Source organism: Bolinopsis microptera, chromosome 1 (genome assembly GCF_026151205.1).
Source record: "Bolinopsis microptera isolate Bmic1 chromosome 1, MBARI_Bmic_1.0, whole genome shotgun sequence".
Classification (NCBI taxonomy): domain Eukaryota; kingdom Metazoa; phylum Ctenophora; class Tentaculata; order Lobata; family Bolinopsidae; genus Bolinopsis; species Bolinopsis microptera.
Window position 1 is genome coordinate 15,509,613 of NC_087072.1, and position 16,977 is coordinate 15,526,589.

The 16,977-nt window shown below is 37.8% G+C and overlaps 2 protein-coding genes across 3 annotated transcripts; both read right to left on the reverse strand.

Annotated features, from left to right (window-relative positions):
- Positions 1-1,036: 1,036 nt before the first annotated feature.
- LOC134821879 (bifunctional 3'-5' exonuclease/ATP-dependent helicase WRN-like) lies at positions 1,037-2,926 on the reverse strand. The gene is made up of 6 exons (XM_063832691.1): positions 2,817-2,926; positions 2,605-2,672; positions 2,352-2,471; positions 1,884-2,163; positions 1,499-1,676; positions 1,037-1,258 (listed from the first exon to the last, which is right to left on the reverse strand). Exons 1-6 carry the CDS (start codon positions 2,881-2,883, stop codon positions 1,123-1,125), a joined length of 849 nt encoding a protein of 282 aa, XP_063688761.1. The 5' UTR covers positions 2,884-2,926; the 3' UTR covers positions 1,037-1,122.
- A 134-nt stretch (positions 2,927-3,060) lies between these two features.
- On the reverse strand, positions 3,061-13,380 carry LOC134821860 (exonuclease 3'-5' domain-containing protein 2-like). 2 transcript variants are annotated; one of them, XM_063832677.1, is made up of 9 exons: positions 13,308-13,380; positions 13,053-13,126; positions 8,046-8,165; positions 7,763-7,945; positions 7,392-7,527; positions 6,885-7,065; positions 6,579-6,697; positions 5,565-5,609; positions 4,346-5,425 (listed from the first exon to the last, which is right to left on the reverse strand). In XM_063832677.1, the coding sequence occupies exons 1-9, from the start codon at positions 13,375-13,377 to the stop codon at positions 4,401-4,403; spliced, it is 1,953 nt and encodes a 650-aa protein (XP_063688747.1). In that variant the 5' UTR covers positions 13,378-13,380; the 3' UTR covers positions 4,346-4,400. The 2 variants fall into 2 exon arrangements, with proteins under 2 accessions (XP_063688751.1, XP_063688747.1); XM_063832681.1 differs by lacking the exon at positions 5,565-5,609 and having other exon boundaries at positions 3,061-5,425.
- Positions 13,381-16,977: the final 3,597 nt, after the last annotated feature.

Genomic DNA, 16,977 nt, shown 5'->3' on the forward strand with positions numbered 1-16,977 from the left:
TGAGTCACTGAGTGCCCAATTTAAATACTTCCTTCTGGTATGACTTAGTACCACCACTGGTTTGAGGAATTTGTCAACTCGAAAAATATTCGCGTTCATTTTTTTCAAATGGAAGTTCATTTTCACATTTATTTTATAGTTTGGATAGTCGGATCAAGCTAAATGTTATTGAATTGTGTTTGGCCATTCGAATTACGTTTGTCCTGAAAGAATTAGAACTGTAGCTTCTCAGATTACCGAGATATGAAGCATAACGAGTTTATTCATTACGTGTGATCAGGTGATTGGTTTACCTAATCACGTGATAAGGTTACCCCGTTAGCTACCCCGTTAAACATTATGGGAATTGTTAAGGGTGCCCAATTAAGGTGTCGTGTCACGGTGTCACATAATCACCCAGTCAATTTTGTTAACGAGATACAGAAAATGCTTGATAACTTCGTCATTTCTACTCCGTTTTGCCTCATGTTTTCAGATCATATGCAACATTTGATAATCTACCGTCTCTGAAAACATTAGGCGTTCAGCATGTTCAGAGAAAACAATATAGGTGTTTTAATATTGAATGGGCGTGGTCTAAAATATTCGAATTTTCAAATTTTGACGACGGAATCCTCGAACCAGTAAGTACAGTATGCCATCTGCAAAGCAACAGCTCTCAAATATAAAACACGGCGGAGCTATTAAGGCCAACGTATGGGTACTGACTTTTGGCCCACCCTGTATATTATCATGTTTCTGGCAGTATAGTAATTTGCCATTGCATTGAGTCTGACAAACCTTTATACTGTGTTATTAATATCATACACACGAAAACGTTGGAGTATGAACTGTATAATATAAATATGACAAGTTATGTAAGTAATCTAAAATAATTCACTTTTTAACTCATTATAAAAACCTGAAAACCATTATATTATTTCAAAATCAAAACATCAACTTTAAATCTTGAAAGAAAATGAACGTCAGTATATATATAATATATATTAGTATTATACTATGTACTAATTGTTCTATAATGAACGAGAATCTGTAAATAAGATAAAATCATTAATAACACTATTTAATGAGCAACTTAAAAAATAGAAAAAATTCTGGCAATTTTTAATCAAAAATGCATAATTATGTCTTCATTTTCTTATTTTGTCCACGGGGAGGCTGTGTCTTGTAATCAGTCAGATCAAACTCCTCTTCAGTTATCAGTTTGAAGCAACTATTCTTAAGAGACCGATCCTTTAGTGTCTTTCTTTCAATCAGCCTGATTATTAGTGGAATAAAGTTATTGAATGAAGAAAGTTTAATTCACATCAAAACTTTGGGATGATGTAGATAATAGATTGTAGCCAACGCCGTTAATTATCAGCTTTCGTTTACAAATTTTTGCAACAAAATGAAAGTGAGAAGTCATTTAAATAAAATAAGAATGCCATGATAATACATACATGTATGAATCTAAAGTAACATTATGAAAATAAATTAAATAAATAAATTTGACTACCTTAAGTCAGTAAGCTGTGACTTAATACAATTTTCAGGATCAAGCACAAATTTGTCAGCACTGAAAGTTCCCAGTTCTTTTTCAGACATCAATGTGTAGAAGATATCAAGGCAAGCAGCGCCATCAGCCGCAGCGTAGCTTATTTGTCTCTCCATTAATGTATCAGCTTCCCAATCGTCTGTGGATTTAAGATGAGTTTTACCAAGACGTTTTAAAATATTAAAAAGAAGGTTTAAAGCTGTACCTAGATAGTTCACAAAAGGATAGCATGAGGATGCTCTGTCTGTCTCTGGGCAATGACAACCCTGAAGGAGGTCGCCCGAGTTATCTATGTGGAGATGAAAAAGGTTATGAATAATTGATTTTAAATAATCAGCAAGTAAACATTTCCATTTGACTTTGCCCTTTCGAAGCTGAATTCCAAGGCAATCCTTTGTCAGGCCGGCCAACCCCCACTTAGTATTCCAACCATATCGTTCAGCTTTCTTTTTGTTTTCATTCTCCTCAGATGCCAGTGTCTCTTCAAATTCTTTTAGTTTTTTCAGTATGACTTTCGCATATGCATTCGTGTTAACAGCCAAATTCCTTAAATCCACCCAACTTTTCAAGTTGCACTTGTAATCATCCCTTAACTTCTTAGCATCGTTTTCAATGCCAACACCGACCTGAATTGATGAAAGATTGCAAAAATTTAGTTTCTCAACAATTTACTTACTGCAAATAAGATCAGAAGTAAAACCATTTGCCAGGAATGTGCTGGAAATTAATTGTTGCTAAAATAGAGCCCCCCAATTAGCTAGGCAAGAATAACAGAATGTTATCATGCAAGTGATAATATAAACTCTATCCATACCTTGATAATATCGGGATTCTCTAGAATGTCACGTAAGGTCGTTGGGATCTGTTTATCAGCAAACTTGGTGATTCGAAATAGGAAAACATCGTCAACAGTTGCAACTTGAATTAAGGCAATCTGAAGTTGTCAGATGTGAATCACTGAGATATTATCTTTTAGAAATTTTCAATCAGTAAATATAGTACATTTTAAGACACGATAACAAAATTAAGAATATTAAGTATTAACTTTAAATTGTCGATTGAACTACCTTTGATTTATCATTCCACTCACAGTCCATGCCGAGAACTTGTTGGGCTAATATCGACTCAGCAATGACTGAAAATAATTTTGCTAATAAACTTTATTTTTGAGTATACTCAAGATGGTCTAGGACTAAATAATTGAAATAGATAAATGTGACCGAATATCATATAATATGTATTATTACATTGCACATATTTTAGCAAATTAGCAAATTACCTTGGTCACATGTCTGGGTGTCAATGATGACAGTGATCTTTTGCTGACACGAGTAATTGTTATCCATACTATTTTAGGTGTGTATTCCGTTCTATCAGATCCTATATCCTATTTCAGTGTTGTGTTCAGAAATGTTGTGTTCAGAAATTTTACACAAGAAAGTTAGCAAGCTCCTAAATTAATTTCAAGCAGAAAAAAAACAATCGATTCACAGATTTCATTGCTAGTAAAAACTAATACATTTCACAAATAAGTGCAGATCTATTGATCAACTGCCAATACAAAAACATAATATAAACCCAAATACAATTAAATCGACTACTGTTTATAATAAATCTTTACATTTCTGTTGTTGTGAAAGAAACATCGGAATAGTTTGATTGATTGTAAACTATCTTAGCAAATATTTAATACAAATAGTAATAATCCCTCACAAAGGCACTGCACTCTCAATAGGAAAATGCCACACTGCGTAGATCAGCACTTAACGACGGAATTTAAACCTCATCTGACAAATATTGTGAAAACTTAAAGTTTTGTATGCTCTAACGGCCAGAAAGAATAACTCAACAAATAAAATTGTTTATCACAACGGGACAAGTCCCCATCCTCTTACGAACACTACCGTATCGTCCCTAATATAATAGCAAGACATGTATTGAAAAAATGTATTCTAGTAAAAGCAGACATGGGCGCCGCTGTAAAACGCATAGGCGGCGGAGTGGAGCCATATTTGGTCGGCGGCGGCGGCATTTGACCGGCGTGGAAATATTTTGCCCGAACCATTGCTCAATTTTGTTTATGAAAATTTTGAGCTTAGGGACGAGGACTGGCGTTCAAAGTAGTTCACTTATGTGTTTCTACAGTAGAAGGCTAACTAATATTAAATATGTTGTTCAGTGCAACATTTATGATATCCATTTTCCAACCAGTAATTACTGTTAAAAAGACTCAGCATTCAGCTATGTGAAATTTACAGCTTATTGACCACAGGGTATTTGAATTGATGTTAAAATGTGTAACCGTCAGTCGTGCTTGCCATCACTTGATGAGTATTGACTGCTGATCGTAGTCGAGTTGTTAGAACAAATCACATAATTCAGCACAATCCACGTCCGAACTGTTGAAAATGCAAATTGCCTCAGTTCTTGTCAAAGTAATTAAATTTGCAAGTGATGCGCAGAAAATGCGCACGTTTAAATGCTGGCAAACAAGATGTTCATATCCTAAAATACCGGAAATGCGGATAAATTTTGACGGCAGTATGCGCAAATCATTTCTGAGGCGCAGCTTGTAGTTGTAGCTAAGATCCTTTCTGCACGACGTAACCTAACTCCAAAATATTATCATTTTGTCGACATTCATGTACCTAATTATTGTTTTGTCCTTTACAGTTTCAGCTCAGCAACAACAAGTTCCAATTAGGGGCCATCTACTTAGGACGTCCGCCAAAATCGCAGATTTTCAGACCACCCCCTCCCCCTGTCCGGGTGTGTCCGAATTTTTGAAACCACCCCTCTCCCCCTGGACGTCCGGATTGTCGCCAGACTGGTTAATATTCCTTATAGGACACTACTAAATAACTTATTCGACACTCATTGTTTCAGCTTTCATATGAGAATCATCACTGTTTATATTATATACAGCTTCCTTCGCTGACTCCTCCGGCTTCTCTTCATCTATCTCCCCATCCTCTTTTTCCCTGAAGTTACCAACTACCATTTTTACCTCATCCCCCTCTTTTTCCAGAATATCTATCTCATTTATCCCTGACTCAGCCTCCTTTAACTTATCCCTTGTCTTGTGGTCAACACTCCACCCCTTGGGGAGATGCTCCGGTTTCATTGAGGACAAAAAGAAGTTTCTCCACCTTACAATGAAGTCCTCCACTTTGTCCTGCTCGATAACTTTCTTCACCACTTCACTACCATGCTCTGGAGCATTACCTGAACACTTCATATCATTAATGGATATACATTTCAGTTCCATGACCTCTTCTGCTGACGGCTCATGTCCCAAGTAGTCAGTAATCGTCTGTTTCAGCACTAGTTTCCTTTCTTCTGGGATGATATTGTTTGTTGCTGTCAGAGCCTTGGCAGCTGCTCGAACACTAGATTTTGTCCTGTTCAAGACCATAAAGTTGTTTTTGTAATTGATGGGAATCCCATGCTCTGTCGCCAGTTCTTCTCGCATCAGGTTATCAAACATATTGCTAGAACAATGACACTGGACACACAGCAGCACTACATCATGTGACTGTCTATCTTTAAATTCAACAGGCAGGTGTCTCCTGTATTCTTTAGGAATGACATTCTTTCTAACAAGCTCCTCGGTTCGAGAACAACAGCAGCATTCATTTATCTTGTCCTGACAATAGAAGTCTGAACTATCCAACGGTTTTCCAGAGGGTTCAAAGAGTAACTTAGCAGCAATTGGTTCACCCTCAGCTTGTTCAATAGGCTCAGCCAAGTTGTTACTAAGATACCAGTTTATCTTTCTTTTGTTACATGTACAGAGGAGTGTCCCGTCAGGAGCATACAGTTTGCAGTTCTCGTATAGCGGCTTTTTCCGTACAATTTTGTGAACATTAGCTAGCTGCTCATCAAATCCTGAAGATATTCTATGTTAGCTTGTATTGACAAAATAATACATTTATAAAAATATACTTCAGATTGTGTTTTGTAAGTTTAGTTAACATAACTTTAACAGCTTCTCTTAGCCTAGTATAGGCGACTGCTATTATTTTACCTGCATATAGTTTGGGTCTCTTGGCTGGTTGTCTCATCTTATTTTCTGGTGATAAAAGAAAAACTTACATAATAATTATTTGAGTACAATTATTATTAATACAGAAGGTCAGAAGTGTCATAAATAATTTTCCAAACAATCATCATTCATAGTCTACATAATGTTCACAAACTGTCAGTTGCCAGAATTAAATGAATGTGAATACAATTTTCATAGGTCCAGAACCCTTCCTCCCAATTAGGCCACACTCAGTGACAAAGGAACATTCCACTTGAGATGTTCCTCCACAAATATAAATACAGGAATTTTAATTTTTCTGGAACTCACTCAGATAGCTTACATGGTCGCTTTCAGGATAGGTCACAGCCCACTAGTTTATTTTCAGAACGTGGCAAACAACGTCAACTTCGAGACGCAAGATTTTGAACACTTTTCAGGAGAAGCAGAAACATCCCAGCACCTCCTCTGCAAGTGCATCCAGATCATGACGTTCAGAATGAGGATAATTGGTAAACTCTACCTTAAAAACAGTAAACTACAATCATATCTTCAAATCTGTGGAACAGTCGACAAGACTGGATAGGGAAAACCCTTTTGGGTAACCTCCTAGGATTCTTCACCAGGAACTTTCGCTAAATCCCATACTAGGAACTCAACCTAGGCCCATCTCCGCATAGAGACATATTTCCCAGGCTTTGACCTTGCTCGGAAGTCCCTTGTCTGCCCGCAGAAGTACTACAACGGAAGTGGGTTTGCTCTGAGACAGGTAGTGACAGCTTCAAGACTCCAGGGGTCTGTTGCATTGATATTTATTATTTTATGATTTCGTATATACTTTGGGAGTCCTGGCGTGCAGCTAGCAGGAGTTGCATTCTGTGGGCACGGTGAGAAGGCCTCCATCTTTTAGTAAGAGGCCAGAAACCGTTGACCAGAACAGAGAGAGAGAGAGAGAGACATTTTACCGGGGAAAAAACAACTTTAAATTAGTTCTAAATCTGAAAAGTTTCAACTCACTATTTTTCTGAACCGGTTTTGTCATGTAATCAGTAAGATCAAACTCCTTATCAAGAGCTGTTATTTGTGAATAACACTGGCTCACAAGACTTTTTTGTTTTACATTCAGCCCAATTGCCCTGAAGTTAGGTAGCAAACATTAATATCTTATTTCGCTTAGTTCAGATTAATTATTATGTAAATGTAATTAAAAGAAATTAAAAGCAGCTAAAATCTGAGACTATCATATTGATCATATTATAATCAAAGATAAACTGGAAACAAATTACCAAGCTGTGGATATTTAAAGAATATAATATATAATACCTTCCACAAAATTTTGTGAGCTGATCTTTTATATCAGAAGCCCACTCAATCTCTGAAACACTAAAAGGAACTCCTAGATCTTTCTCCACCATAAGAGCATAGAATATATCAAGAGCAGCAGCCCCGTCAGCAGCTGCATAGTTGACTTGTTCCTGGCTGAGACTGTATGCTTCCCAATCATCTGAATATCATGATACATATATTATATTGTATTTTATTAATTGTAAAATCAGTGAAAATTACAAATCAAATTAAATGTCATTTAATATTCACATTCATGGTGGAAAATAAATATTTTTCGAAAAATGTGATTTTATGTATTTAATAATAAATTGATATTCAACTCAATGCATGCTTTACATATGTAATGAAAAACATCAATAAAATTATTGAAATAATTCAGATTATGAAGTGAGGATGAGTAGTAGTCAGAAAGGGAAATTTAAGGGGAGAATGGCAGGGAAAATATTTATTGTATGGATAAAAAATTAATATTAAAATGCAAACCTTGCCATCTTGCAGTGCTTTCCTTCTGAAGTCGGACACCAAGGCAATCTTCTGTTAATGAGCCCAAACCTAATTTGGGACACCAGCTGTATCTTTTAGATTTCTTTCTCCTTTTCGATTCAAGGTTAAGTATTTCCTGGAGTTAGGCTTCAAGTAGGATTCATGTCTCTTGAATAATTATAAAATTGCAAACTAAAATGAGCAAGAAGACTTAAGAACAGTCCAAATTTAAGAATCTTGGTATGAACATAATATTACGATTTTAAAAATAGAAATGTTCCTTTACCCCTACATAATATTATGCAGTACAAGTGATTACAACTGTTTCAAACAAGATACCCACTGTTAGAGAAAACGAGAAAAAACTTTACATCTTCATTGTCTTCTGGATAAAGAATAGCCAGTTCTTCTTCAAATTTCTGGAGCTTTTTTAGTAATACTTTTCCATATGCTGTCTTGGTTACAGCAATATTCCTCAAATCTACCAAACCTTCTAAATTGCACTGGTATTGTTTTCTTAACATCTTGGCATCATTTTCGATGTTAACACCAACCTGTGAATGTTTCAGCTAGCTATTCTTGGGTCTCAAAATTATTGAAACAATTTCAGCAATTCACCTCAGAATGGTATGGAAAAGTTTGTGTTTTTCTTACCTTGATGATATCACCATTCTGTAGGATATCATTCAGGCTCTTTGGAATCCGTTTGTCAGGGAACTTGGTGATACGAAATAGAAATACATCATCACAAGTTGCTACTTGAATCATGGATATCTGAAGTTATCAGATTGATTATGCTAATGCAAATGATTTTTGATGAGCTAATAGCTAAAAAATAATGTTAAATAATAAATAATAATAATAAAAGTTGGTAGCTTAAACACAAACTCTAAGCCCAGTGGATAAACCACAAAACTTATGCTCTATTGTGTGAAACAAAGATACTAGATCAAGATAACTATCAAGGAGTGTATGCATAGGACATAAAAAGTTTTGGAACGAAGATGACATGCTTGTGAAGCGAGCTAACAGTCTAATTGCTAATAAGTTCAAAAAGATCATGACATTAGGTTGCATCCTAAACAGTTTAAGCAAATAACATAAAGTTATTATATTGTCAATTAATCGCTCATGCCATAACTTTTCTTAAACAGGTGAGTTTTTAATAATGTTTTGAACAGATCAACATCGGAACAAGTCTTAATTTCAATTGGTAGTTGGTTCCAGATTTTCGGAGCAACAGTCTGAAACGCTCTTGGGTGTGATCTTGTAGATCCGACGGGTAGGTGTAAGGATGAAGTTCTTCTGCTACTCGAACTAACAAATGTTACTAGATCACACAGATATGCAGGAGCAACACCATTGACTGCTTTGAAAATCAGTAAGCATAACTTAAACTCAATCCTCTCCTTCACCTTGAGCCAATGAAGGGATTTGAGCTTCTCCTCGACTGAGTCTCTCTTCTTTAATCCAAAAACCAGACGGCATGCTCGGTTCTGAATGTTCTGCAGCTGCGTAATTGAGGCTTGACTACAACCATAGTAAAGTGCATTGCAGTAGTCAAGCGATGAGATTACAATTGCTTGAGTCAGTGTTCCCATCTGTTTGGTTGTGAGGAATGATTTCATCTTAGCAAGGTCTCTTAGTTTCAGAAAACACGATGTTTTAAGTTGCTTGATTTGCTCACCGAAGTTTAGTTGAGAGTCGAGACGAAATCCGAGGTTCTTTGCAACAGGTGACAGCCTGACACACGTCTCAGAGTTAACAAACACGCCCCCTATAGACAGCTGCTGGAGAACAAGCGGTGTCCCAAAGACAAGAATCTCAGTTTTTCCTGCATTGAGCTGTAGATAATGTTTTTTCATCCAGTCATTAATTTCTTGGAAACATTTGGGAACATCGTTGATAAGGACGGTGGGCTCCTCGTTTGGCTTGAAACTCTTATACAGCTGATGATCGTCGGCGTAACCCTGGATGGAGAAGTTCAAATCATGTGCTGCTGAGTACAAAGAGCGAATGTAGATGTTGAACAGGACCGGACCCAGCACAGAGCCCTGTGGGACTCCAAACTTAATCACTATCTCATAAGATTCCTCATTTCCAACTTTAATCGTTTGACATCTACCTGTGAGGAAGCTGCTGAACCATTTCCAAGCTGTCCCTGTTATTCCCAACTCATTTCTGAGGATGTTCAGTAGTTTGCAGTGGTCAACTGTATCAAAAGCTGCGCTGAGATCTAGGAGAAGAACAACAGTTGCCTTGCTTTCTGTAGATGCAATGAGCAGATCGTTAACAACTCTCACAAGCAGAGTCTCGGTGCTGTGTTTTGATTTGTATCCAGACTGCTGTGGGATGTTCAGGTTGTTGTTTTCTAGATGTTCATTTAGACGCCTGAGCACTACTCTTTCTATCAACTTGCCTACAAAGCTAAGGTTAGATATTGGTCTGTAATTCTTGAGATTATCACTATCCAATCCCTGGCCCTTGATCAGGGGTGTGATATGAGCTAGTTTAGCGCCATCAATACTGCCAGAAGATAATGAAGCATTTACTATGTCAACTAAGACGGGTAGTAGAACCTCAAGGTTTTCTTTAAAGATGTTAGCAGGTAGAGGGTCAATTGAAGAAGACTTGATCTCAGATGCCTTGATTATCTCCTCTAGTTCTTCTAGAGTAGTTGGAGAGAACTCAGCTAGTTTTTCTCCGCAGTAAGAGGGCGTTTGATCGTCAGACTCCACATGATCAAAGTTATTACGTATTGCCTTTATTTTCTCCTGAAAATATACGTTAAAGTTTTCGACTGTGTCCTTGAGAGACTCCGACGAAGGCAACACAATGCTTTTATCCCGATCAAGAAAGGTGTCCACAAATCTAAAAAGACTCTTAGAAGAATAGGAATGCTTTATGAATTCGACTTTGAAAAACTCATGTTTCTTCCTGTCTGAGAGTTCTGTGCACTGCTCTCTGACTGATTCATAGTGTTTCTTGTCAGTTAAAGATCCGGAGATTTTCCACTTTGTCTCGGCTTTTCTTCTTTGGCTTCTAAGTGCTTTATATTCACCATCGAACCAAGGGGCAGACTTACGTTCTTTGATTTCCTTTGTGAGGAGAGGAGCATGGTTATTCAGCACAGTTAGGCACTTAGAGTTGTATAGGCTGATGCGGCTTTCAAATGACGGCATTTCAGCTTGTGATAGACCCTCAGGATCCATTACAGTAACCAATTCCTCAGCAAGATTATCCGCAAAACAATCTTTGTCAATTTCTTTGACATTTCTGAATGTGATAACTTTTTTCTTGTTGAGATTGCTTGCAACTGTTTTTGTGAGGCTAAAAGTAACCGGGAAATGGTCACAGTTTGGGAACATTTCCGAAGTGTGCGAGTCTACTGTGACACTCTTTGGATTGACTATCTGATGGGAGGAGATTACAACATCCAGAATATGTCCTTTGTTGTGAGTTGGATCTCTCACGTATTGATGCAGTCCATAGCTGGCCAATACTTCAGTCAGTTTGGCCGTGTTTCTTGATTTATGTTCATCCAAATGAATATTAAGATCACCACAGATTAAAAACTTCTTGTATTTCATGAATATGTTCCCAATAAACTCATCCAAATCTTCAAAAAATACATCAGTCAATGACCCTGGTCGGTAAACACAAGCACAGAGGACAGTATCACCCGATGAGTCCCGAAATTTGCCTAAAACTGCTTCAAACGTATCTCCACACTTATCAAACACAGGAGTAAGGTTCAAATCACTTGAATTATAAATAATTCCAACTCCTCCGCCTCTGCATTTAACGGAGTCTTTCCTGATGTAGTGAATCAAGTTATAGCCGTAAGACTTGATGGTAGCAGTAACATCATTCTTCATGCTGGTGAGCCAAGTCTCAGTGACAAAAAGGACAGAGATTCTTTGGTCGATTATAGATTCCATGATTGGTTGAATCTTATTATTGAGAGATCTCACATTCCAGCAACAGCCAAGAATCTCTGTCGGAGAGGATTTCAGACCACTGCTTACAAGTTTTTTGAACTGTAGTAATTGATAGTTTTGCGGAGATGCTGCTGTTCAGCAACATAAGCTGGACATGTCCTATCAAATGCCGTGTGTGTGTTTCTTTCATCCCGATACTTGCCTTTAGAGCAGTTAATGCAGCATGGGATAGGACTATTGGTTTTCTTTTCTGGACAATCTTCTGACGTATGATTCTTGGAACAATAACCACAAATAGCTTTTTCTGATTCACACTCCGACCTGTAGTGTCCAAAACCTTGGCATTTGTTGCATCGTTTTACATGAAATTGATCATAAACTTTGCAACTAAACGAACTGATGTATAGCCGATCTCCCTGTTGTTCTATGATTTTCCTGATATTGTTACTAACTCGTATAGTAGCTTGATGCTTGCTGCTGTTTTTGATCTGAGGTTTAACTTTTAGTACGGAAAATGTTTCACCCTGGGATTTTAATGCCTTAATGTTGGGGTGAGCTTGAAGGAGCAGGTCTTCTAGATCTTCTTCAGAATAATTATCAGCAAGGTTAGCAACAGAGATTGTGGGCAAACGTTCTGGTGGCTGGTGCGTTTTTATTTCTGGAAGTTGCTGGGATACTTTCTTGACGAGATTTTCCCTGTCAGCCGTTGTCGGACACACAACCACAATTTCCCCTTTCTTGTTGACATACCGTTTGTCAGCATGAATGGCGTTGTCTTTGATGATTTTGTCAACATCTTTGCGATCTTGATCTTGATTTTCTGGTGTTTTGCTGGACATGATTAATACAGAGCGATATGAAGGGGCAACTGGTGCTGGAGATGAAGGAGAAGAAATTTCAGTTATGTCCGGAGATGTTTTCATATTCACAACTTTCATAAGTAAACCCTTCATGTCCTCCATAGATTGGGTCAGATTATCTACTCGCCTGTCAATCAGGTCGACTTTACTTTCGGCATTGACTGCGGAGTTCTGTTCAGAGTGTGTCTTGCAGACATTACACACAAACGTAAAAGTCCCAAATCTGGAACTGTTAACACCCTTGGTTGCGTTTCTGTCGGAATATGCTTTGAAGAAAGTGCGAGGACAGATTACATCAGTATTAATCCTATCTTTATCAGCATCTCGACAAACAGCATGAAATGACGATTTACACAAAAAGCAGGTAAGAGCAGTGTCATTAGCTTGAGCATCATTACAGGTGTTACAAGTGCCGTCTTTAATGTAGGCAAACTGGTATTGAAGAGTGTTACCTTGTCGCTGTTGAGTACTTTCAGAGGATGTGGATGAGTTCAGGAAAGGTGTGAAATGTTGCGGGGCCGGGGATAACATATCTTCGCTAACATTCCCGTCATTCTTTTGCATAACATCCTGTAACGAGATTGAGGACCTGTTACCCTCATCATCAACACTACCTTCTCCGATCATTGCGCACTTCTTTTACAAAGTGAAACAGTGCAAATCAGCAAAGTCAGTAGAGAATCAAAATTGAGTTCGGGGTCCTCAAATTATTTGTTATATAGTAGTGTTGAAAGTATTAAAACTTAAATTTAGAAACCACATAATAATTAGAAACCACATAATAATTAATATGCAAGGCTTAAATAAGAAAACCGAAATTCTTCAGTTACTTAAATTTCGTCATTGACTGTGTTGACTACCTTTGATCCTGACGAAGAATTCCATTCACAGTCAACTCCAAGAACATTTTTATTGAATATTGACTCCAAAGAAACTGAAATTTATTTGTATATTGCCACAGCTTTGTACTATCTAGTTTGTAGGACTTCAAATAGTGGTGATTGGGACAAATTCATCAAATTTTAAACATTTCAAGGACACCAATTATTCACTTTGAGGTACTGGCATTGACTATAGTGCTTCTAAATAAAAACTAAAGTTTTAAAATTACATACCAAATTCAGCTTGTTTTAAGTCGTCAACGATCGTTATTTTCTGTAAGGTCTGATAATCCCTGAGATTCATAGATTTGCTGCAACATAAAATTAGACTAACATTCTATATAATAATAATAATAATAATGAGTTGGAGGACGAGGGCTATAAGTATCTGGGAATACTAGAAGCCAATGATATACTGCACAAAGAGATGAAAGCACTGGTTACAAAGGAGTATATCAGAAGAGTTAAAAAGGTTTTAAAATCCCAGCTTCATGGCAGGAATAGTATACAAGCAATTAACACCTGGGCCGTACCTGTGATAAGATATGGAGCTGGAATTCTCTCATGGAATGCTGGAGAGACCAAAGCCTTAGATGTCAAGACCCGGAAACTGATGAGGATAAATGGAGCTCACCACCCCCAAGGAGATGTTGATCGGTTATACGTAAGCCGTCAACTGGGTGGCCGTGGGCTACATAGTATAGAGGAAGTCGTAAAGAGAGAGGAGAATGCACTCACCACTTATGTGGTGAGAAGTAGAGACCCAGAACTGATTGCTCTGAAGGACTACTTTGTCAAAGACAAGATACTCTTGGGTGAAGAGATAGAGAAAGATATCGACCGAACACAACGCGAGGAAATCCGCAAGGAGAAGTGGACTGCTAAAGTGATGCACGGACAGTTCCCAAGGCAGATGATGGGTATAGCGGACCCGTTAACCTCTTGGAACTGGCTCACTCAACAAGACTTGAAGAAGGAGACAGAAGGATTGTTGATAGCAGCCCAAGACCAAGCACTTAGGACGAATTATGTGAAGCACAGGATTGACAAAACACCTGGCTCTTCTCCCCTCTGCAGACTCTGCAGAAATCATTACGAGACAATAGACCACATACTGAATGGGTGCCCAAAACTTTCACAGACAGAATATAAGTGTCGGCATGACAAAGTAGCTGCCGCATTGCACTGGAGTCTGTGCAAGGAATACGGCTTCCCACGCAGTAAAAGGTGGTACGAACACCGGGCAGAGAAGGTGCTGGAGAACGAAAAAGTCAAGATATTGTGGGACTTCCATGTCCAGTCGGACCACGTTATCGAACACTGCAGACCGGATCTCCTCCTGGTAGACAAGGTAACCAACGCAGCAACCATCATTGACGTTGCAGTCCCAGGAGATACCCGGATCCTGGATAGAGAACAAGAAAAGATACTGAAATATCAAGACCTAAAAAGAGAAATTAAGAAGAACTGGAATTTACGAAAGGTCACAATCGTCCCTGTGGTGATAGGCGCATTAGGAACTATCACCATTAACTTTCGTAAACACCTCGACGCAGTCCACTGCAATCTGAGCATCTCTAATCTCCAGAAGACAGCTCTGCTAGGATCAGCCAGAATTCTCAGGATGGTCTTAGACATATGATATTATTGAGAGTATAATACACTGTAGATACTCTATATTTAGTTTATTCTTCACTGGATACTGTAATAAACACTTTTTACCTGGTCCTCTTATTTCTCTTCCCTTGCTATGCAAGCCCTGTCTCTTGTTTATACAATTTTTAACCCGTATATTGGGTAGACTGTGTAATTGTTATGTATTTTATATTAAATACAGTTTTGTGTACAAGTAATTATTGTTATTTAATGGACTAAGGGGTATACATGTGTTGGAGTTTTTCTCTTATTCTTCTTCTCTTGCTCTGCATGCCCTGATTCTTGTATAAACATGATGTTTGTTTAAATATTGTATATTCTTGTATTGATTGTGGTATTTTGTGGGTCAGATTCAGCAATACCCAATGGGTACTTGCTGAATCACTGTTTTATACACTCTGTAGCCAGTCCCTGTGTTCCGTCCCTTGCCCTGCAAGCCCTGTTTCTTGATTATATAGCATTGATTTATCGTGTATTACATTGTAGTATGTAATAAACATTTGTAGTAGTATAGGATTGTTTGAATTTCTTTTTGCTAGGTTTTATAATATTTATTTGTATAATTTGTGATTGTTTCTCCCGGTTTTCTTCCCTTGCGTAGCAAGCCCTGTCTCTTGTAAAAACAACCTCGAAAGATTTGTAGATACACATAGTCTCTACACCTTTACCCTCTGGTCCCTAGGGTCAGCTGATCCCGGGCCAGAGGGAAACTACCGACTGCCAAGGTTTGACGCCTAGGCAGTCGAGACCTCTTATTGAGACCCTTTATAATAATAATAAATTAATGTTATTTTGATACAGCACCAAAAGGTTAAATAATTTAATATTAATATAATTAATTTAAATTTAACCCTTATACTCAGCTGTAAATGATACCTAAATGACAGTAGAGATCGTGCATCTCGCCTTGGACTGGAGTAAAAACGGAAGTTTATAGCTGCAAGTTAAATCCTAACTAAATAAGGCAGAAACACCTTTCACAAGAAGATATCCAAGAAAGGTTAGCAGGTTTTCTAACAAAACATATGACAAATAGATGATGACCACAAGAAATCTATGTATGAGACTCATGAGACTAACAAAAAGATATACAAGATAATAAAGATGAAAAATCATAAAATATTAAAATTTCTGTAAGAATCTATAGAACTCCAAATATACAGTCAATCTGAATACTTCAATATACAATACAAAATTATTAAAAAAAGCTTACTGCAGAACAGTAACTGATGTTACAGAAAATCCATTCCTATGTGCTCTTTGCAGAATTAAAAGAGCACATAGGAAAAATGCAGATAGACCCCGTATTATATTCAAATAATATACACAGATAAGTTCAGAAATAGTTACTGTCTACAGTCTAATCATAGTAACTGTATATAGCATAGTTAGGCAACTTCTAAAGCATAATTCAGTCAATAACAATTATAAACAGTAAATAAAGGACAAAGGTACCCACTGCAACGAGCAGTTCACCCAACAAATTAAACACCCTTTTATTGAAACACTTATGATCATATGATATAATACAAGGTTCAGGTCCAAATCACAAAAGTTGCACATAACAGCAAGTTGCATATAACAGCAAGTTGCATATAACAGCAAGTTTTTTTCTATATAATTTAATTTCTCCTTTGTATTTCTGTACTAGACTGCATGACTTAATGTCGCTCCAAGTATACCGGACAGACCTACAGACCCCTGATCCACCACATGAAAGAACACGAACGATGTTACAGACTCAACAATGTCTTCGACGAAACCACAGACAGGATCAAATCCGCCCCCGCCCACCATGCCCTGACCACTTGACGGATGTTACTCGTCTAAATTTCTTCGAAGTAGCGCGCGCCGGGCCAGATCATTAACAATGGTCAACCTGACCACTGGACATCTCCTGGGACCTAGAACAACATAGAAGTCCTCACAACACGATCTCAACTTGACTTGACAGAACACGCCGCTATTCAGATAAGACAACCCTTCATGAACAGAACTGAATGTGCCCCCAAATGTAGCTCACTATGGGAACCATCCTTCCCAAGATTGCTTCATCTCTAAAGACCAGGCCATCTGGCATTTCCGGATGGCCTCAGAAGCCTAGTTTTTTAATTTGAATATTATTTTAATGCAAATTTTAAAAATTTGTCGCCCTGGCCCTCTCCACTCCACCCTTGCACGTCACACACCACTCATCATTGACACCACGCCATCATATATAATCATCCCTTCACAACATCATCCCCAG